The sequence below is a fragment of the Pimephales promelas genome, chromosome 23 (genome assembly GCF_988280905.1).
Source record: "Pimephales promelas chromosome 23, fPimPro1.hap1.1, whole genome shotgun sequence".
Taxonomy (NCBI): Eukaryota; Metazoa; Chordata; class Actinopteri; order Cypriniformes; family Leuciscidae; genus Pimephales; species Pimephales promelas.
In genome coordinates this window covers 18,744,233-18,766,829 of record NC_142791.1, presented here as the reverse complement: position 1 = coordinate 18,766,829, position 22,597 = coordinate 18,744,233, and the positions used below count along the sequence as shown (strand labels likewise).

At 40.9% G+C, this 22,597-nt stretch overlaps 1 protein-coding gene across 1 annotated transcript; it reads left to right on the top strand.

Moving 5' to 3' along the window:
- Nucleotides 1-415: 415 nt before the first annotated feature.
- isoc1 (isochorismatase domain containing 1) lies at nucleotides 416-19,996 on the top strand. Its single transcript, XM_039663782.2, has 5 exons — nucleotides 416-714; nucleotides 8,065-8,184; nucleotides 8,934-9,137; nucleotides 9,230-9,346; nucleotides 19,706-19,996. Exons 1-5 carry the CDS (start codon nucleotides 448-450, stop codon nucleotides 19,850-19,852), a joined length of 855 nt encoding a protein of 284 aa, XP_039519716.1. The 5' UTR covers nucleotides 416-447; the 3' UTR covers nucleotides 19,853-19,996.
- Nucleotides 19,997-22,597: the final 2,601 nt, after the last annotated feature.

Sequence of the window (22,597 nt, the reverse complement as noted above, 5' to 3'; positions counted from 1 at the left end):
CAAAGATTTTTTTGGCAATGCAAACATGTTGCGCTGTTGTTAAAGCCCGATATCGAATCGAACATTAATGTGTATTTCCAACAAAATATTAACGTATAAACGACACCCTCACGACGATCTTTTCATGAGAAAAAAAATTCTCAGAAATTAGGCACTGCCGCTAGTACCGCGCTGCGCTGCGCTAAAGGACTTCCCGATTCAGCCGCGATCTATCCTGTTTAAATAAGAGCAGGTTCAAGCTAACGGACCTGTTTCTATGACAGCAAGTCCAGGATGTGTCGAAGAACCAAACAATCCAAGATCATGGCAAATCACAACCCCAAATCCAGCTAACTGACTGAGTGAAGAACAGGCCCCAGTTCACAACTTTATTAGCTCGATTCTTATGAATCGGTTCTTCAGAACAATTCATTTGTGAGTCGGACATCACTCTTGATTCACAGGATCATGGCGGACACACACAGCAGCAATAGCCAGCAGGTCCCTGTGTTATTCTCCTTCTCCGTGTCCTCTCGGCCCTCGTCTGTGCCCGTGGGCTCGGGATATGAAGTGCTCATCCAAAAGTTTCTGTCTATCTACGGGCGTCAGATCGATGTTCATCGTAAACTGGTGCTTCAGTATTTCTCGGAGGAATGGGGTCAGTACATTGATCTACCGAAGGGATTCGTGGTCTCAGAGAAATGTCGGCTGAGATTAGTACCTCTGCAGATGGATGTAAGCTCATATTTCACACATGACCTGTATGAATAATAATATTCCTTTATTAATATGTGACGTGTTGTTCTGTGAAAATGTCAGTTCTATGTAGCGCATATGGGCGGAAATGATTCAGTTTGTTAAACTTTGTTTGAATGAGCTTGACGTAAAAACAAAACACAAAGATATCGTGTGGCTGTTGCATCATGCATTTGTTTATTTATTAAATGTGCCGTATTAACACAGCCATAGCTATCTAATGTGTTGGCCAGTAAAATTAAAGTAATGTTTCAGAAAACACGAGTGATGTGAAATGCAGGTGATGATCATCATGTGCGTGGATGAATATTATATTAGTGGGCTTTTCTCTTATAGACTGGGATCTGTCGTTTGTTATTTGTGTGTAAGAAGGCCTGTGTTGTTTCAATGATAACCGTGTTTGCCAAAACACAAAGCGAACTGAAGCTCCTGGACGGACACTATACTGTAGAGGACACTATACTGTAGTGTATTAATCTGACAGCACACACTATACTCTAGTGGACGGGAAACTATACTGTAGTGTATTTCTCTGACAGCACACACTATACTGTAGTGTATTTCTCTGACAGCACACTATACACTGTAGTGTATTTATCTGACAGCACACACTATACTGTACTGGACACTTTACTGTAGTGTATTTATCTGACAACACACACTAAACTTTAGTCTATTTCTCTGACAGCACACACTATATTGTAGTGTTTTTCTCTGACAGCACACACTATACTATAGTTGTAGTTGTTAGTGAGTCCAGCAGGGGGTGCTCTGTGCTATGTGTGGGTCCTAACGCCCCATTATAGTAATGGGGACACTATACACTCAAAGAGCACTGTCCTTCGGATGAGACGTTAAGCTGAGGTCCTGACTCTCTGTGGTCACAAAAAAAAACAAAAATTTGCCTCTGTCCATCATGGCCTTTTAATCTTCCCCATATATATATACCAATTGACTTTATGCACAGCTGCACTACTTCCTGAACTTAAGCCAGCTCCCTTGTTTCCTGTCTGCCATTATTGGCCAAGCTTGATTAATTCAGGTGTGTCTGATTATTGTTGCCGTGACTACTGAGGTCAGGCACACCTGAACTAATCAATTTGGCCAATAATGGCAGACAGGAAACAAGGGAGCTGGCTTAAGTTCAGGAAGTAGTGCAGCTATGCATAAAGTCAATTGGCTCCTCACCACCAGTAAGCTGGTGTGTGGTGGGTGTTCTGGCGCAATATGGCTGCCGTTGCATCATCCAGGTGAATGCTGCACATTGGTGGTGGTTGAGGAGATTCCCCCTTCTATGTAAAGTGCTTTGAGTGCAGAGAAAAGCGCTATATAAATGTAATGAATTATTAGGGCCCAAGCCCTGAAAGGGCGAAGGCCCTATTGTTTTCCTTAGGATTATTCTTTTCTATTATTATTATTATTATTTTTCTTACGACTATTCGGGCATTTTTGGGGCCCTTAACATGCTCGAAAACTCTTGAAACTTTGCACACGGGTCAGAACCCGCGGCCATCAGAGCCGGGCTGAAGATGGTACCCGGGCGTGGCAGGGGGGCTCGTCAGCGCCCCCTGGAATGGGGTCCGAACACTTGGTCCATAACTCAAACACGCTTGCATGTAATAATATGAAACTCGGTACGCATGTTGATCTCATCGTTTCATCTATACCTCGCGCTTTTACTTTTTACCCCAGCCCAACAGGAAGTCGGCTATTGAGGTTGGTTTGTAAAACGCTCGCAATGGTATTTGAAATACTCCTCCTAGAGCTTTGATCCAAATTTGACAATACTCGGTCAGCGTGAAGTCAAGACATTGAGGATGAAAGCTTGTGTGGGGATTTTTGATATCTCGAACGGTTTGGCCGTGGCGAGGAAACGAAATCATAGCGAGAAACGTGAAACAGGAAGTTTGTTATAACTTCAGCATACATTAACTGATCTTGATGAAACTTCAGCAGTATGTTCGCTGTAAGAGGACGATCACATGGATGTGACTATTGTGAGTCAAAGTTATAGCGCCACCAACTGGCAGCAGGAAGTGTGTCACTTTCAAAATGCTTTGATATCACCCTTTTATTTTTACCCGATTTGCTTCAAACTTCATATGTATAATGTAAACATACGGCAGATGTAGACCTGTGAATGGATTCTTGATATCTTTGAAACTGTTGCTGTGGCGACGCATCAAACTTTACCCTTCTTTTAGGATGCTTTTAGGATGCTTTTGAGACCCTTAGCATGCTTCAAAATGCATGAAACTCGACAGACACATCACATTTATTAGCCAGTAGACACGTGCAAAGTTTCAGAAACGGGCGTGGTGAGGGCTCAGTAGCGCCACCTTTTGACAAAAGTGGGGTTGTTAGTTTTATCTACAGTTACAAAAATCGGTATGTATATTGTACTCCTCGAGCCGGACAACTTTCTAATTGACACTCATTAGCTAGGACCCACAGAAAGTCAGATATGTTTGTTTGAATGTGGTCTTGCTCAATCTGAGCCTACATCTCTGTCTTTGGCTGTCTGTGTGTGTGTGTGTGTGTGTGTGTTTGTAGGGGGAGGGGTCTTAACCATTTCACTCCTGTGTGTATGGCCTGCATAAAAAATAAATGCCTTAAGCCTGGTATTTTTTTAAATAAGTTTTTTATTTTTTATAAGTAAAGGCATATAACCAGTTTAATTGTAGTGCATTAATAGTTTTATATAATTAGTTTATTAATTAAATTAACTTGGTCCATAAACTTGATCTGAAAATTTGGTCCATAAATCAAACACACTTGCATGTAATAATATGACTTGAGTGTTAATCACATCATGTTTTCAGTTTGAATATAAAATATATAAATTATGTAAAAAAAAATAAAGTTGATCCAGCTGGAGCGCAGGCTGAGAATAGCGCTGTCATGACTGGATCACGAGATCATCAGTCATGCCCTCTCATACCTTACGCGCACACCACGCCCACTTACATCAGATCACATCAACATGTCAGCCGGAGGGATAACGAGGGTCGTCGTCGCTTTTGGATTCAAGAATTTCTTACAACAAGATGGCAAAAGAACAGCGCTTTGCAAGACATGCAACGTTAAGATCGCGGACAGTCAGATGACAACCTCCAATTTCGTCCGTCATTTGAAGAGCCATTCTGCCCACTGTGCCCAGTAAGTGCTTGTCAATTTGTTAATGTTATCTGGTTAGCTCGTTCGTAGTTAGCTAGCTAATGTAAGTTAAAGGAGAACTCTCCGGCGCAAAATTACACATTGTTACCTCAACCGTTATCTGAGATTTGTTTTCATGACTGCCGAATGTAAATAGTTTTATCTATAAAAACAGTTTAGCCTATAAGTGACGTCCGACATTCTGCATATTGTGTTATTTTGTTAAGCCCCACTAAAGGCATAAAAACTGTAAAGCACAATCAAGTTTTCACACTATATTCCAAGACTTCTAAAGTCATTCAATAGCTTAATGTGTGGTAAAATTAATATTTTAGTCTCTAAGTTAAAGTTAACGGAAAGTCATCTCGCCTCAGTCATTCTCCATGCATTAGCGCGTCACGTTCGGTTGCGACAGTAACACGACGACACTCTCTTCAAGATCAATGTTCCCAATATTATACTTTATTTGTAGATAAGGCATAAAGGTCTATGATTTGCATAAAATGACTATCTTGCTGGAGTGGAGTTTATTGCCCTTTAGAATACACTAAGCATTAGTGCTGCACGATTAATTATATCGCAGTCGTAATAGCGATCTCAAACCTAACGCAAAATGCCGCGATTTTATATGAAATAAACAAAGTAGGGCTATTAGCGCAGCATCTCTTCTTTTTTGTCATCCTTTGACTAGTGTTACAAGATCCCCCTCTTATTGGTTCAAATGCCTTTTCGCATTTTGCACGACAAGAAGTGAAAAGCTGCCTGTGAGTGCCCTAGATTAGATGATACGCATAATGCGCATGCACTGACCGTGTGCCAGCCCAGAATAAACAGTTCTCTTTCGAGCTTGAACGAACAATAGCACACACAATTATGCCAAAATGTGGTTTTGTCTAGTATCTTCATAACATAAAAGTCTATGGATGAAAAGAGTTGTGCTATGAGGCGCGTGTGAGATCCGCGTCTCGGCAACGGGTGCTCTAAAGGGCCAGCAGCGAATAAAGCGTTCTTTCAGTAAAGTTAAAAGAACAAAGGGAAATTAGAAAATTACTCACTGATCTTGAGTAAAGAACTTTTGTAGCTTTAATAAGGATTATTATATATATAATTTATGATTCAGGCAGCGCAGACTGTTTGATAACTTTATTCAATTTCTGTACCTGTTAAGACAGGAAGGGCACAGGTAAATATGTTTTTTATTATGGGTTTATGTGGGGATTGTTTGAAGTTCACTTAATTTAAAAGCTGTTATATATATTTTTTAAGCGTAATAATTTTTTAAAAAGTTGATGGCTTTCAATTGATGGAATCACTGTAATGTTGGTTTGGTTGATGGTTTATTGATCATTATAGGTGTTATCAATCATTTATTGTTGTTGTTGTTTTTAGTTTGAGTTGAGAAATAAACATTAATCTGTGTGTGCATTTTACTTTAGAACCAAGCAAGTTGGACTCATGAAACCATTTTATTATATCGGAGTCGCAAATCGCAATTGCAATATTGGCTCAATAATGGCAATATGACATTTTCCCAAATCGTGCAGCCCTACTAAGCATAGATTATAGATACCATCCCTTCGCTATGTTCTTTTCAATGTGAAGCGTTGCGTGCTGTGACTTGGTGTTGCTTCAAGTGCATCATTCTGCACACGGGATACGCATGATTGCTTATAATACTTTGGGGAGACAAGGGGGCGTGGCCTAAGGGAATAGCACTCGTGATGTTAAGTGATGTTACCCCGCCATCGCTGATACAACCTTTAGCAGTCATGTTTTTGCTTCTTGAGAGAGAGAGAAAGTGTGTGTGTGTGTGTGTGAGCAATGGCGGTTCTAGGCGGGGGCCTGGGGGGGCCAGTGCCCCTGCGACAACAAGCTTGGACCCCCTTGTGGCCCCCTAAATGTGGAGTCAGTGTGAAATATTTTTTTATAGTGTGTCACGCATTGAGCATGACAGTCACTCGTTTCAGTCTTTTGTCTCACACTCCCGTCACACATTGTATTTCTCATGCGGAAAAACTATTAATAATATATTTAATATACGCAATTTCTCTGGCCGCGCCGCTCTCACGTGAGAATCAAGCGCGTCTCGCCTGGAGTTCAGCAGTCGACCCTGCTACGCATCAGCCAATCAAAAAAAGAGAAGTGCTACTACATTGGTTGTTAGTTTTATCTACAGTTACAAAAATCGGTATATACATTGTACTCCTCAAGCCGTACAACTTTCTAATACATAGTCATTAGCTCGGACCAAGAGGAAGTCAGATATTTTGGTCTGAATATGGTGAGCCTCTCTCTGAGCCTACGTCCCTGTATGGCAAGCCCTTTTAACATTTAAAAGCTAAGTTTGCCTGTCCGGAATTAACATTGTAGATATCAACAACATCTTTCTGTCTAGTCGTTACACTTTGGATAGTTTGTATTATCATTTAAGATATCTGTAACATAATTGTGACTAGTCGAAATGACAGAGTATGGCAAGCCGCTTTAACATTTAATCATGAAAGGGCCAAAGCCTTCGGCACCGCCACCCGGGTGCCTTTAGGTAACTAAAGGAACCGGGGTTGCGGTGCCTCCGGCTTGGGCCCGCCATCGCTGCTCGCAGCTATATTTATTATTATTATTATTAGTGTATTTCTCTGACCGCACACACTATACTGTAAAGTATTTCTCTGACAGCACACACTATACTGTAGTGTATTTCTCTGACAGCACACACACACGTCACAGGTCTGAGTCCTGTAAAGAGCAGATTCAGGCCTTTCAGAGACACCAACTGTTCACAGCTTTCACCAGGACAACAACTTCTGCTTGCTCTTTAAACATGACTGGCATTCATTTAGTGATCAAATGTAGCACTAATGGAAATATGATTATATTTTATAATTTAAATCTGACTCATTTTAAAACTAGTCATAAATCAACATCTCAGGAAAGTGTTATGCTGTTTCTAATCAAAAATGACTTTCATAAATGTCCACTGTAGAAACACCAGGACTTACAGCAGGTTTACCAGAGACACAACAAGTGGAATTATAGATCAATATTACTATAAAATATTAACTATTATTATGGAAATGTTGCCCATTCATTCAAATTATAACTCCCCATTATAACACTTCTTTTTTCATTTCATGTCCCCAAGAACACATTGTAATGCAATTTAGATACCGTTTATAGTTCTTACCCACATATTGCATAAAGTAAATGGGCTTTATGCATGGGCCTTGGGCCTTGCGTCACACTCCCGCCGAAGCGGGCGTAGCCTAGCCCTATAAATATAGCTCGATGGGCTGATATAACTGTTTTTTCATAGCCGAAGCGAACCAGAGCGTGTTGCAGGCATGGTGGGACCATCAGTTATATCAGCCCATTGAGCTATATTTTTAGGGCTAGGCTAGGCCACGCCCGCTTCAGCGCGAAACATCCCCATTTGACCATCACCAAAGGGCCTCTCTCGATAGGCTGCTGCTAATGCCGCAGGACAGCCAATGGGCACGCAAGCCGCCTTGCCTGTCTTCATGCTGCCGCAACGTGTTTTACATTAATTCAAAATTAAGGATAATTTTTGGCTTTAATATCTTGTGGTGAAAAGAGGTTTTCCCCTAGCATAAGATATGACGCAGTACGAGAGAAACTCTCATAAGAGAACCCACTGTTTTTGCCTATATATGTAATTTCATGTCTTTTTAGTTTTTAAACAACTCTTGTTGTTACTACAGATGACATTACATATATGAATACAATGTATTTTCAAACAATTTGTTCGCCCCATTTGTTTCTTATGATATATATATATATATAATTTGATCCATCAGGACGTTTTACTAAATCCTATTGTGAATAAGGATTAAAGTCTTGAGGGTTTAATCCTTGTTCTCAATAGTAATGATGTGAGTTGGGGTATGTACATATATATTCACAGTCTTGTCCTGGTTAGATAAATCTGAATGACCTAATGATGAACTGACCATGATCCCAGTGTTTCCCAATCATCCACAATGAACGATCACGTATTACTGTAAAAAAGTACTTTTTTCCATGATGTCATTGCTGACCTTGTTTTTAAGCCTCGGCAGAAATGATTTGGAAGCGCTTCAGTGCTGATTGGTCTCGGATGGATCATGAGATGTCCGAGTTGTAATAATGCCTCCACTGTTGCCACTCTTCTCACAGATCACGGCCCTGGGAAACCTCTCACCGGCCTCCACGGTGTTCTTCTGCTGTGACATGCAGGAGAGATTCAGACCCGCCATCAAGTACTTCGGGGACATCATCAGCGTGGGCCAGAGACTGGTAATACTGCTGATCTTTCAGATGAGCACATGATCTCTGAATACCATAACTTAGAGCACCCAATAAGCGCTCTAGAAGAGTCAAGTCAAGTCACCCTCAATTATATAGCACTTTTAAAACTGTTTCAAAGCAGCTTTACAGTGATAATAGAAAATGACAGTAACAGAGATTGTTTAGCTTTACAGCAGCTCTAGAATACTGTTATTGTCCAACTAAAGTTAGTTTTGATCGATTCACTTCCGCTGCAAAGATCATTAGTTATTAACTTAGGAGCCGCTAACACGACACCGTTCTAACTGAAAACCCTTAATGCGCTCTGGCTGCCCATCCACACAACAGCAGTGCCTGGGGCTCAAGAACAAAACCATGAAACAGGTTGCAAGGTGTAAGCCTTGAAAATTTTGGGGGAAAAAAGGTTATCTCTGCGCACACTTCAAAAACGCAAACCTGTGAGAACGCTGACGGCATGCACATGCGTATTACGTGTCTTTACTTATTACTGACAACTGAACTGTTACGCTATTTGTTTCTAAACAAACTTTGCTGCATTATTTTCCTGTTCTCTCTGTAAAGCTGCTTTTAACCAGTTAACCTTCGGGCAACCGACGGCGCTCTGAAGCCCCCCCCCCCCCCCCCCCCCACTAGTTTAATGTTTATGAATACAGAACAGTCTGTATTGTAAAAAGCGCTATATAAATAAATGTGACTCAATGCCGTGTCTGAACATCTGTCGGTGTGCGGTTGCACAGCTGCAGGGTGCTCGTCTTCTGGGAGTTCCCGTGGTGGTGTCGGAGCAGTATCCCAAAGGCCTGGGCAGCACTGTGCAGGAGCTGGACCTCACCGGGGCCAAACTAGTGTTTCCCAAGACCAAGTTCTCCATGGTGCTTCCTGAGGTGGAGGCTGTACTGGCGGAGGCTCCAGGAGTCCGTAGTGTGGTGCTGTTCGGGGTCGAGGTCAGTACTGTCTTCTTGGAGATCGGCGTGATCATGGACGAAACCCAAAATGGCTGACGGGAGACTCTGAATGAGTGCTTTGTGTCTTGCAGACGCACGTGTGTATTCAGCAGACCGCTCTGGATCTCATCGGAAGAGGTTTTGAAGTGCACATTGTTGCTGATGCCACGTCCTCCAGAAGCATGATGGACCGAATGTTTGCCCTGGAGGTAAGATGGATCATGGGGTTTAGGAGGAGGAGTCAGTGACCCCTGAGCAATTCTGGGAAGTGGAAGTCAGCATATCAAATGTGCAAATATCAATTGGAAAGTGTTGACAGCGTGTCAAACTCGATGCATGATCAATCATGACATCTGTACGCACGGTTTTGAACCATCTGCTTATGTGCATAGCTCTCAACCCTCCCATTTCTTTTGCGTGGTTTCTCACGTATATTAGTAGCCTGGTTAAAACCAGACCATTCTCAGTTGTAACTGAGTTATGATCTGGCAAAGTGTCATTGACTAATCATTTCCAGAGGGGCGTCACCAACGGACGTCGCGGATAGACCTAAAACCAATCAGAGCGGTGAAGGAGATGACGTATGCAGAGTGGTGGAGAATCATCTCCGAGTGTTGTTCTTTGCTTGGTTTTTAATAAAAAGGAAACGTTCAAATCGCTTAAAACAGACGCGAGTGATGTTCGATGGCGGCATCCATCTTTGTAACGTAGACTACAAAATCTGCTTCAAAATCCCAGTGCTGTCATCATTGTGTAAAGCCCGCCCCAACGTTTCTGTATGGTGCCTCGATTTCGAAGTATTGGAAATGGGCTTGAATGACCTCTTTGCCAGACTAACTTTCAGAGCAAATCTAAATGTGCCGGAAGTTGTCTGGGTTTTCCCAGGCTAGTATTTTAGCTCTTTTCCCGCTGTCTTCCCGTTTTAGTATTTTCGCGTAAAATATCCCATATTTTTATGCTCTGATTGTGTGAGACGTTCAAGCTTGGACAGATTTGGCTTAAAGTCGTTCATCCTCAGATACGGCGCCGCGCGCACTGTTAGGCTGGAGATGAGACACGCTGGCTGCGTGGCGAATGTGTCTCAGCTGCGCAGCATGTCCGTTTTATTTCGGCTCCCATGTTAACCAATTAGAGCTTGCACAATGCCTGCGTGACACTCCGGCGCCAATTTTTCATGCAACACGCAAGCGTGTTGAAAGCATTTTCAGGCAAAAAATATATAAAATATATAAATAAATAGGAAACAAGGTTTATATGTAATGTTGTACAAGAATGCATATTAATAAATTACATTTTGATGTTTGCAACACCAACATTTTAGTTTGACCTTTACATCAATGTTGCGCTATATATATATATATATATATATATATATATATATATATCAAGCGTGCCGCACAAGCCCTCAAAAGTGAAGCCAAAACGTCTCGATCGCCCCCCTGTGACCGGTCCTAGTATAGCTCATAACCCCCGCCTCCCCATGTTATTCAATGGGACGCGAGACCAACTAAACAATTAAATTACACTTCACACATTACCTTTTTCCAAAGATAGTTTCTGTCATTTACTGTAGTTTCTATCACGTTGATGTAATTTCAAGTGTTCGTTTTTAAAATAAGTTTGTTTTTAGTTAGTTATGTGATGATAAAAACCGGTGCTCTGACATCATGATTGACAGCTGTGATTGACAGGTTCTCTGAGCGAGGTAGTCACTGAAAGCACCAGCGGACTTTTTTTAATAATGTTGATTATGTGGTTAGTAGTTGTATTTACCTTATTTTAACGAGGTTTTGCAATCAGCAGACATCATTGGAGAAGAACGAAGCAGACAGGGGACACTTAATGAAAGTGCGGGGCGTGTGCTTGCGTTTGATTCAGCGCGAAGGAGAGCGCGGCCTTGATTTCGCGGCTTTACTTCCTGCTCACGACTACGCATGACTGGTCCCGAAACACGCAAGTGCGCAGACTTAGGTGCCAAGATGTCAGCGTCATATCGAGACACTGGTGGCCTCGGTTCTCTCTGATGGAAAAGAGCGAAGGGGCGTTGTCCATCTTTTTTTACAGTCTATGATGTATATATATATATATATAAATATACATCTCGACGAATTTTCAGATATTTTTTTATGACGTTTTTCCTCTTTATTAAACAATTAAAATATTCCCAAATTAATATGAAAAAAAAAAATTTTGATTTTACTGGTTTTCTAAGGCCAAATTAGAACCTGGAAATGATATTTTTCCCGCAGTGCTGAATGAGAAGAACCATAACCACAGCCTACAGAAAGGGGATGTATAGTTGAGTTATAGGCTATAGACCCCCATTTGCGCCGACGTCACAGTTACGTCACGGCGCTAGCTGGAGGCAAAACAAAGTGAAAACTGGAGGCGGTCAATGCAAAACAGCACAGATTCGGCTACATAATAAGGAGCTTAACCCTTATGTGCTGTTGTGGCTTTTTTCAGCCACTAAGGGGTATTTTTTAGTCTTAATTTGGCCGTAACTTTTTCTTTGTTTCAGCAAATGCAGTAGCGGTTCTAGGCACGGGCGAACCGGGCAGTCGCCCGGGGCGGCATCTCTTCTTGTCACATGGGGGGCGGCACGAGCAGTTAAAAAAATCCTCTGTGCCTCGAAGGTTTTCTATTTTTTTACCATTTCGATTCAATTATTGGCAATGGCGCCCCTAATTGCTGAGAAGGTGCCGTGCACAGAAGCGATGTCAAGGGGGTCTCTTCTTGATTAGTTCACGTATCGCGTCTTTTGCGCGCTTGAGGTCGTTATTTCAAATAGGCGATTAGGCGCACGGGAAGCGCGCTCATTATGCGCTCGCGGGAGGCGCGCTCATAAACTTTTCAGTATGGGAGTGCACGTGCACCCAAACACTTGGGTGTTTTTTCTCTTCTCCATAAAAAAATCTTTTAGCAGAGCTTCAGCAAGCGTTTTTCTGTGGTGGAAATAGATTAGCTACTAAAACTTGTTTTTCATTGAGGAGAGCCCAGTGCATGGTTGTATAACAACGACAGCCATGGGCAAATCGGTCCGAATTTTACTATTAATAATAAAAGATAAGCTACTGTGCATTATAAATGTCAGGAATGTATCTTTATTGACTCATTCTTTTTATAGAGATGATTGAATGCTGAAATATGAGGTATATATTTTTATAAAATCTCTTTTTGTGTTAACCTTTTTTTAAGTTTAGTAGGTAAGATAAAAGACACTCCTTTAAAACAAATCTTTAATGTTATTAACTTGGTGAATTGATTGTGTATTAGGCTTTTTGTGTATGTGATCATGTTGGTCACTATATTCATGAAATGAAAATAATTTACATAATGATCAACTTTTTACTTGTCTTTTTACAGTAGCCTATATGCAAAGTACAATTTTCTATTTTCTAACATTCTAACATTTTAAGAGTGACATAAGGCTACAAAAGCTATTTTAGGTCTATAACAGTTTGGATAGTGTTTAATATGAGAGCTGTTCAAAATTATTTAAGAGATAAGAGATAAGTATTGTGTTACTAAATAAGTATCTCTCAGACCCTTTTACTTTTAAAAACTCCATTTCATGACAAATATTGTTTAACAAGCCATAACTAAAAGTGTGCCATGCATATAATTTAAGGCAATAACCAATGCGCTAATGGTTACTTCCTCTCTTTAAAGTTAGATTAAACTAGCAAAATAACTGGATTCTGTATTCTGTGTTTTTTAAATGAACGGTATGTGATTTTATTGTTGGGTTGTTGTTGTTTTGTTTGTTTGTTTGTTTGTTTTTTTTGGGGGGGGGGGGGGGGGGTTGGGGGGGGGGCGCTTGAAGGGGGTCTCGCCCTGGGTGTAATTCAGAGTAGAACCGCCACTGAGCAAATGGAATGATTTTTGGTGACAAATCTTATTTTGACACATATTTTGGGAAAATGCTTTGAAATTTTTCAAAAACTCAACAGTACACTCTGGGCAAATTCACTACCCTTTCGTTATGTTCGTGGCTGAAAAAAGCCACTACTTTAAACTGCTGTAAAAATGTATCAGATAAATATTTTTTTCAAATTTTTTTTGCATAAATCTATTAACCAACCTCAGTCCTGATCAAAACTACTAAATGTTTAAAAAAAATTCAGGATTTTAACTCTTTAATTGCCAAATTCATAAATGATGTCACTGATTTGGGAAAAAAAACACAGAAAATGACTTATTTTCAATATAAAATATGATTGTGGACTGGATTTTATTTCACCTTTTATCACAGTCTTGGGCATGTCAAAGATTAGAAACAACATTGGTTTTGATGCATTGTTAGTTTTTGTGTAGCATCAGATTTTAACTTTTTCTCCCTCATTTACTGTTCGTGGCTGTTTTTGCCCCATTGACTTCCATTATAACCACATTTTTTGATTGCAAAGCCATGGCACCATAAAATCATGCATTTTTGATTGTTGATGGTTTTCCCTGTTGGGAAGAGGTAAAATTTGTAATTTTTACTGTTGATAACCAGGTGGAACCATTTAACCCTTTAGACAGGCCTGTGCAAAAAAAAGCTTAGTTTCTGGCTTTTACATGGAGTTATATAGAGTATAATAGCATATTACAGTGTGTATATGTGTGTGTGGGTGTGCGTGAGTGTGTGAGAGAGTGTGAGAACTCACCTTGATGCGTCAGAGAAAATAAAAATATACACTTCAGCTCTCAAAACTACATGGAGTAAACAAAAACAAAGTAAGTGTATTTATGCATCTGCTGCCTTTTGATGGTGAGAAATGCAGACTAAACAAAAACAAAGCAAGTGGATATAAACGCTTGTCATTTGACGGTGAGAAGAGCAGCAAGCAACATGAGAGAGGGCTTGACTTGTAGTGAAGTTTTAGAGATGATTATGCAGTCTGACCCCTCCAGCGAGCTGCAGGAGGTATTGTCTTCTCACTCTGACCGCAGACTCAGGACAGTCAGATCCTGGTGTGGATGTGGCACCCTCATCATCATCTCAAGCTTCCACTGAAGGCGAGGAGGATTCGGAGGATCCTGGATCTGGGTGGACTGGGAGAATCTTGAGAGGGACATGGTGGCTCTGAAAATCACACGACCACTGCGATCATCCCACAGGCAACGTGTGGACTCCCCTCTGGATCTGTAGACGCTGGCCAAAATCAGCAGCCCCATGTAGGCACAGAGATCTGTGGAGTCCACAGATCCAGGATCCTCTGAATCCTCCTCGCCTTCAGTGGAGCACTAGCTTCCACTGAAAGCAGGAGGATTCTGTGGATCCTGGATCGGGGTGGATTGGGAGAAATGGTGAAGTATGGTTTTCCACCAATGCGGAGACAATTCCCTTTCTTCAGCCTGCAAGAGGCGTGAGTCGAGGGCCGACACGCTATGCTATCGCAATGGTTCAGAACATGGATTCTGTGTTCAATCTGTTTTTTACGGAGGAGACGACTGACCCCATTGTCAGCATGACCAACCTCCATGGACACCGCACAATGAGAAACTGGACTGGGGTGGACTCCACAGATCTCTGTGCCAACATGGGGCTACTGATTTTGGCCAGCGTCTACAGATCCAGAGGGGAGTCCACACGTTGCCTGTGGGATGATCGCAGTGGTCATGCGATTTTCAGAGCCACCATGTCCCTCTCAAGATTCTCCCAGTCCACCCAGATCCAGGATCCTCCGAATCCTCCTCGCCTTCAGTGGAAGCTTGAGATGATGATGAGGGTGCCACATCCACACCAGGATCTGACTGTCCTGAGTCTGCGGTCAGAGTGAGAAGACAATAGCTGTGTCTGAAATCGCTCCCTATCCACTATATAGTGCACTATATCGGGTGTCGGCCATTTTGTAGTGGTGTCCGAATTCTGAGTGAACAACATCATTCCCTACATTCATTCACTACTTTTACCCACAATCCTCTCTGAATTCGAGTGTACATTCGATGTACACTTGCTGAAGCCCTATTTCCCACAATCCAATGCGGAGAGAACTGAGATTACATTATATCCAGTGGAGGATTTGAAAAATATCCGTTAATCGTCGTTTTGAATATAATAACGGTCGCCGGAGGGCGCTCGACGACACGTCATCTGTGAACGTGAGAGTTAACAGACAATTTCAGTCGATGAAACTACAAAGCTGGCACGGAGGTATAATTACAAAATAAAGTCATTATGATTGTTATTGTTGTTAATATTATTTTATAAAGTAGGTAATGTAAGATAAAAGGAGTTTTATCAGTACGCGTGACGAAGCCTTTTCTGCGACAGCTCCAACTCTCCGACGCACAGTGTAAACGTCAGCGTCCGAATTCACTCACTTCATCTCGTTCACTCCTTGCAGATATAGTGCACTCAAATGCCATACACTATATATGGATTAGTGAATGAGTGAACGAGTGAGCGGTTTCAGACACAGCTAATACCTCCTGCAGCTCGCTGGAGGGGTCAGACTGCTAATTTGTTTTCAGATTTGTCGTTGTGTTTTCTGACTTGTTAATTTGTTTTCAGATTTGTTTTTGTGTTTTCTGATTTGTTAATTTGTTTTCAGATTTGTTGTTGTGTTTTCTGACTTGTTTTTTTGTTTTCATAATTGTGATTTATTTTGCACCTCTCGGCCACCGTACGTTTGACTCGGGGTAGCAAACAGCCAATCATGAATCACCTCAACAATTTCTGGCCACACCCTAGCAACCATTATCGAGCACCTTAGCAACCAAATTTTAAAGAGGGATATCTTCCATTCTGAATGTCATACAGGCTTGGGAGTTGTATTATATCAATTATACTGACAAGCAGCCTTTGAAGATTCATGATTGGCAGCTGCCAAGCCACTCCCTAGCAACCAAAAAGAGTACCCTAGCAACCATTTTGCAAGGCCTACATCTCTGCATCAGAACATCGTATAGAGATGGGGGTTGGTTTATACATTCACATTGACTTTGGAGCTTCATGATTGGAAGCTGCCAAGCCACTCCCTAGCAACCAAACAGAGTACCCTAGCAACCATTTTGTAACAGCTATATCTCAGCATCAGAACATTGTATCACGATGGGGGTTGGGTCTTTTGACTCATGCTAGCACATAGAACTTTCAAAATGCTAAACATGCTAGCTGTGAATAGCTACATGCTAATATTGATTAGCTAAGTGCTAAATCATGCCATGAACAATATAAAAACTCTATAATAACCATATGTGAACACTACCAACCACCTAGTAATACCATAGCAACTACCCAGAATACCCTAGCAACAACCTAACAACACCATAGCAACCACCCAGAACACCCTAGCAACCACATAGCAACACCCTAGCAACCACCTAGAAACTATCCAGAACACCTTAGCAACACCCTAGCAACCACCTAGCAACACCCTAGCAACCACCCCAAACACCATAGCAACCACCTAGCAACACCTTAGCAACCACCCAGAACACCCTAGCAACCACCTAGCAACACCATAGCAACCACCGAGCAACACCCTAGCAACCGCCTAGCAACCATCCAGAACACCTTAGCAACACCCTAGCAACCACCCAGAACACCCTAGCAACCACCTTTCAATACCCTAGCAACCACCTAGCAACACCCTAGCAACCACCCAGAACACCCTAGCAACCGCCTAGCAACACCCTAGCAACCACCTAGCAACCACCGAGCAACACCCTAGCAACTGCCTAGCAACCTTCCAGAACACATTAGAAACACCCTAGCAACCACCTAGCAACCATCCAGAACACCCTAACAACCGCCTAGCAACAACCTAGCAACACCCTAGCAACCACCCAGAACACCCTAGCAACCACCTAGCAACACCTTAGCAACTACCCAGAACACATTGGCAACCACCCATAATACCCTAGCAACTGCATAGCAACCACCCAGAATACCCTGACAACCAACTAGCAACCACCCAGAACACCCTAGCAACCGGGTGGTGAGTTTTGCCACTGCAAGCACCACTTCACATTTTCGTCTGGAAATGTACATTCTAGTTGTTACTATTATTAAATGTCATCTTGTTGTGTTGTTTGGTGCAAGAATTGATGAAAAATGAATATGCTGTATCTGGAACTTTTATTTCTAGAAAATATTCACATCATTAAAATCGCACTGTAATGTCACTGTTTACATTGTCGTGGTCTCGGCGCTGACTCGGCAGAACTGCGGATCGTACACACAAGTCTTGTACAGGACCATATAGGCATCTAAAGATTTATATGCCCTCAGTTTCTCTTTACGATCGGTTTCTCTATAGACGAATCCGACGAGCGTTCTGTGTAGGCTGCCATCTTGTGGCGACGCCATTACTGAGCTGTTACACAGGCATATAGACATATGCACCGGTATGTAAACAAACCTCGGTGATAACGCGAACTCACCCTCGATGACAGCTACAGCCAGGCAGAATGACTTGTTGGTTTGATCTGTGACTGCAGTGGCCTCCAGTCACAGATGAAGGTACAAACGATCTTACAGATTAACGTTATTTATGAAAATAGCTTGGCAAGCTAGCTAGGCTAACGTTTGCTAACGAGGAAACTATAAAAAGATCTGTCCATTTGGCAACAATAAATAAATAAATGAATGAAATCAAATCAACAAATTCATGTTTTTCATTTGTGTCCATTATTTATCTCATTTTCACATTGCAACAGGCAAGGGTAAGGTAACGTTACAGCTAGAAAGTATACATAATATCGACCAATTAGTGTTTTTAAACCATGGAAAGAGGTCAATATAACAGCAGGAGAACAATTATGTCACATAACGTTACATTTAGCTCAGGAAAGCCATTTAATGACCATAGCATGTTAATTGAATAGAAAAAACAGCAAGAGAGGAGATTTTGCTGATCACTATATCACATATTTATTATATTTTTTTTACTCATGTCATTAAATAATTGTTATTATACGTGAATGTCCACGTCTTGTACTCGCCCAGGAAATCTGTAAACCGTACGGCACCAGACAGGGGCAGTCGACCCGGGGTATTCACAGTGTTTTCTCTTCAAAATTTAAATTTTACTGCCACCATTGAAACAATTTATAACGGAAAAAGTTTACCCACTCGTAATTATACAAGGGGTAACGTTGTAACGTTAGTGACAGTCGTAAATCGCGGGCTGTTTATTCCAGTGGACGCAAGTTGCAACTAAAACAATAGGAGGCAATGGCCCAACGCTACCCAGCAACAGCTCAGTAATGGCGCCCGCTTACTTCCGGTAGTTTCGCCGGATTCGTCTATAAGTTAGAAGTCAGGCCACTCAACCGAGGTAACTTACGTTAATTCTGTCAGATCGTCCATGCATTGAGTGAGCATGTAGGCGGCTACAGGTCTGCCAATCTGGTTCCGTCCGTTAAAAATAACTTTTGGAAATAACAATCGCGGTCCTGGACACTGAGTGACCTTACACGTTAAGATAATATCGGATTTTCTCCAGTCATTGTTAAAAAACAAGCTAACAATCCTTGCTAACAATCCCTCGCGTTAGTGAAGCGGCCAGATGGATCTTTCTACCTCCACCTAAGCTCCGCCCACAAAAAAACGTCACCATGTTTACCAACTGTAAAAGGGTCTATAATAAATGTGTCTGAATAAATAAGCTAAAAACATATCTCCATCTCCGGATGCACCTTTAGAGAGAAATGCACCTTTCATACGGATTACATAATCAGAAGGTATTAGCTTACGTTTCGAATTTGTTCGTTTTTAAAGTGGACATTTCAAGCTTTGGTCTACAAAGGCTATATTGTTTCAGTTCTCGTGCTCCAGTTCACGAAGACCATAAAAGCGTGCCTGATATTTTTTAGTTTATTTTACAAAAGCACAACGTTTTCTTGTTATTGTGACATTATGCAAAAGTAGTTGCGAATAATGTATTATTATTTTCTGCATGACCAGAAATGATTATTTTAGGTTGTTTCCACTGTTGATAGGAAAATGCAAGTGTTTGCGGCGCGCGCGCGCCTGCCTGCCATCCAGTGCATGCTCCACACTATTTGTCAAAATCGTGTGTTTATTTGTGATAATCTTAGCCCTGTATTAGTATTGTCCGACCTGTACTATGAATGAAATGTGACAATTGCTTAGTTCCTTTTTTGGATAAAAGCGTCTTCTACATATGTAGCCTAATAAATGTTATAATAATGATGATAATTATTATTATTTGCAGACACAGACCCAAAAACACACCACGTCTTCTAAGTCAGGTGACTGTAAATGCGCAAAACCCGTTTCCATTGCAGTTTTGCGAAAAATTCCTTTTTCGAATTACCTGAAATACCTCCTCATGCGAGCGTAAAAACTTTTTTGCGATAAACGGGAGTTTTTGCGAAATTGACAAGTTTCCATTGCGCGTCTTTTCATTTTGCAATTTCAATTTGCGCAAATTAAGGGGTAATGGAATTTACTTGCTTGTAATTTGTTGAAAATGTTGTTTCGGTGCATCAGTAATCTTTTCCAACACACTTCATATATCCAGGGTCAAGCTGCAGAAATATTGCTGCTTGACCACTAAAATAATATAATCTGTGTGGGCAGAGAGGTAACGCGTGTGTGTGTTCCCCAGCGATTGGCGCGCACTGGGACCATCATCACCACCAGTGAGGCGGTTCTGCTGCAGCTCGTGGCCGATAAGGAGCACCCAAAGTTCAAGGAGATCCAGAACATCATTAAAGCCAGCGCTCCAGAGTCAGGCCTGCTGTCCAAGATCTGAACACACATTGGAACATTTCTCTCGAATATTCAAAACGGTATACCTTCTCATTCTCACAGGCGGTTAATTGTATTTGTTGTGTGTAATTTAGGCTAAAGTCACACAATCTGAAATGTACTTTTAGATATCTGTTGTATGAGAGCACAAGATCTGGTGAATTGGTGTCTATATCAAGATGAGAATCGAAATAAAGAAACCCCACTAAGAATGCAGCACGGTGGGCAAATAGGTGTTTTATGTTACTGTAAATACATGCTCTGGATATATAGAGTATAGACGAATCCGACGAGCGTTCTGTGTAGGCTGCCATCTTGTGGCGACGCCATTACTGAGCTGTTACACCGGCATAGACATGTGCACCGGTATGTAAACAAACCTGGTGATAACGCGAAAGCACCCTCGATGACAGCTACAGCCAGGCAGAATGACTTGTTGGGTTGATGATGTTAGACAGTGGCCTCCAGTCACAGATGAAGGTACAAACGATCTTACAGATTATTTATGAAAATAGCTGGTTACACTTTATTTTGATAGTCACTTTAGATGTTCAACTAATTATAAGTAACTTTTCAACTACATGTCAACTAACTCTCATTAGAGTATTAGTATATTATAGTAGACTGTCAGTAGACTGGTAGGTTATGGTTAGGTGTTAGGGTTCGGGTTAGGAGAATAAGTTGACTTGTAGTCGTAAGTTACTTGTAGTCAGTTGAATGTCTGTTTGGAGACCAACAAAATAAAGTGTTGGCAGATATTAAGCTGACAGTCTACTAATACTCTAATGACAGTTAGTTGACATGTAGTTGAAAAGTTACTTTAGTGGAATGTCTAAAGTGGACTATCGAAATAAAGTGTTACCAAATAGCTTGGCAAGTTGGCAAGCTAGCTAGGCTAACGTTTGCTAACGAGGAAACTATAAAAAAAGATCTGTCCATTTGGCAACAATAAATAAATAAATGAATGAAATCAAATAAACAAATTCATGTTTTTCATTTGTGTCCATTATTTATCTCATTTTCAAATTGCAACGGGCAAGGGTAAGGTAACGTTACAGCTAGAAAGTATACATAATATCGACCAATTAGTGTTTTTAAACCATGGAAAGAGGTCAATATAACAGCAGGAGAACAATTATGTCACATAACGTTACATTTAGCTCAGGAAAGCCATTTAATGACCATAGCATGTTAATTGAATAGAAAAAATAGCAAGAGAGGAGATTTTGCTGATCACTATATCACATATTTATTATATTTTTTACTTATGTCATTAAATAATTGTTATTATACGCGAATGTCCGCGTCTTGTACTCGCCCAGGAAATCTGTGTAAACCGTACGGCTCCAGACAGGGGCAGTCGACCCGGGGTATTCACAATGTTTTCTCTTCAAAATTGAAATTTTACTGCCACCATTGAAACAATTTATAACGGAAACTGTTTACCCACTCGACATTATACAAGGGCTAACGTTGTAACGTTAGTGACAGTCGTAAATCACGGGCTGTTTATTCCAGTGGACGCAAGTTGCAACTAAAACAATAGGAGGCAATGGCGCAACGCTACCCAGCAACAGCCCAGTAATGGCGCCCGCTTACTTCCGGTAGTTTCGCCGGATTCGTCTATAATCAGTGCTGTCCAATGATGTAAAATTACAGGTTATCCACAAAGATCATTCTGTAGCTTTAGATTATGTGGATTGTAGATATTTGATGATGATGATGATGATGATGATAATGGTGATGGATGACCTAGCCAGATTGTCCTTGACTCTGTAAGGCTGTGTAACCAGTGGAAAGCATTCGTTTAGAGTGTTTGTGTCTCTTGCCTTTTTGGTTGTTAAGAGTTGCTGTATTTTAAAGTGTGGCGAATGAACACATCAAACTACCTCTCATCTAAATGTGCTTGATCATGGTACAAGTTATTCAAATCAGCTGATTTTCTCTCTGAACTGTTAAATATACATATAGATCAACATATTTACCAAAAAGCAGAAGCTTCTTTAGAGGAAGTAGATTGTTTTTTTGTTGTTGTTTTTTTTTTTTTTTTTTTTGCTATTAGAGTCGTTTTCAAGAGTGAGAGCATCAGGTTTACATACAGTTATACGTATTTCTTGAAAGTGACATGTTTCTGTAGACCTGTGGGCAGTTTTAATCCTATTATTTGATTTGATTTGTTTTGATTTATTGCCCTATAGACTTCACTAGCCCTAAAGCCCTAAACTAGCCATAAACTAAATTTCCTGAATTGTCATTTACAGTTTGATATTTGCTATGTCTTTTGTGTGTTTTAAAATCAGCCTCCATTTTGTTGTGTACATGTATATTGGAGAAAAATATTTATTTGGTGCCTACTGATGAACAGTCGATACTGATTGTACTTTTTTGTGCACTTTGTACTATTACAGTTCCTAACACGTTTTTGTATCTGCTCTATATATATCTGATAATAAATGTTTATATGTATCATAAACTTAAAGGTGTTTTTTTATAAAAGTCCAAAAACAATTAGAAAGTACAGTAATCAGAGCCAAGCACATCAGAAAAAGGAAGAAATTTTCAAATTGTGCAGAACAGAACACATGTCTTCTAAATGTGATATATTTCAATATCCAAAAACAAATGAGTTTTGTAATAAGTGTGTCTTCTGTCAGTGGAATTTAACAAACATTATCTGTATCCTCATTTTCAGATTGAACTTCAGAGGAGATGGGCCTTGCCCAATAAATTAAGTGAATGGTATACTGTT

Bases quoted from the DNA above. Each gene is read 5' to 3' on its own strand.
- isoc1 (XM_039663782.2), top strand. From the start codon at position 448: ATGGCGGACACACACAGCAGCAATAGCCAGCAGGTCCCTGTGTTATTC. The intron at 715-8,064 runs GTAAGCTCATAT...CTCTTCTCACAG, and splicing joins TAGTACCTCTGCAGATGGAT to ATCACGGCCCTGGGAAACCT. The intron at 9,347-19,705 runs GTAAGATGGATC...TGTGTTCCCCAG, and splicing joins ACCGAATGTTTGCCCTGGAG to CGATTGGCGCGCACTGGGAC.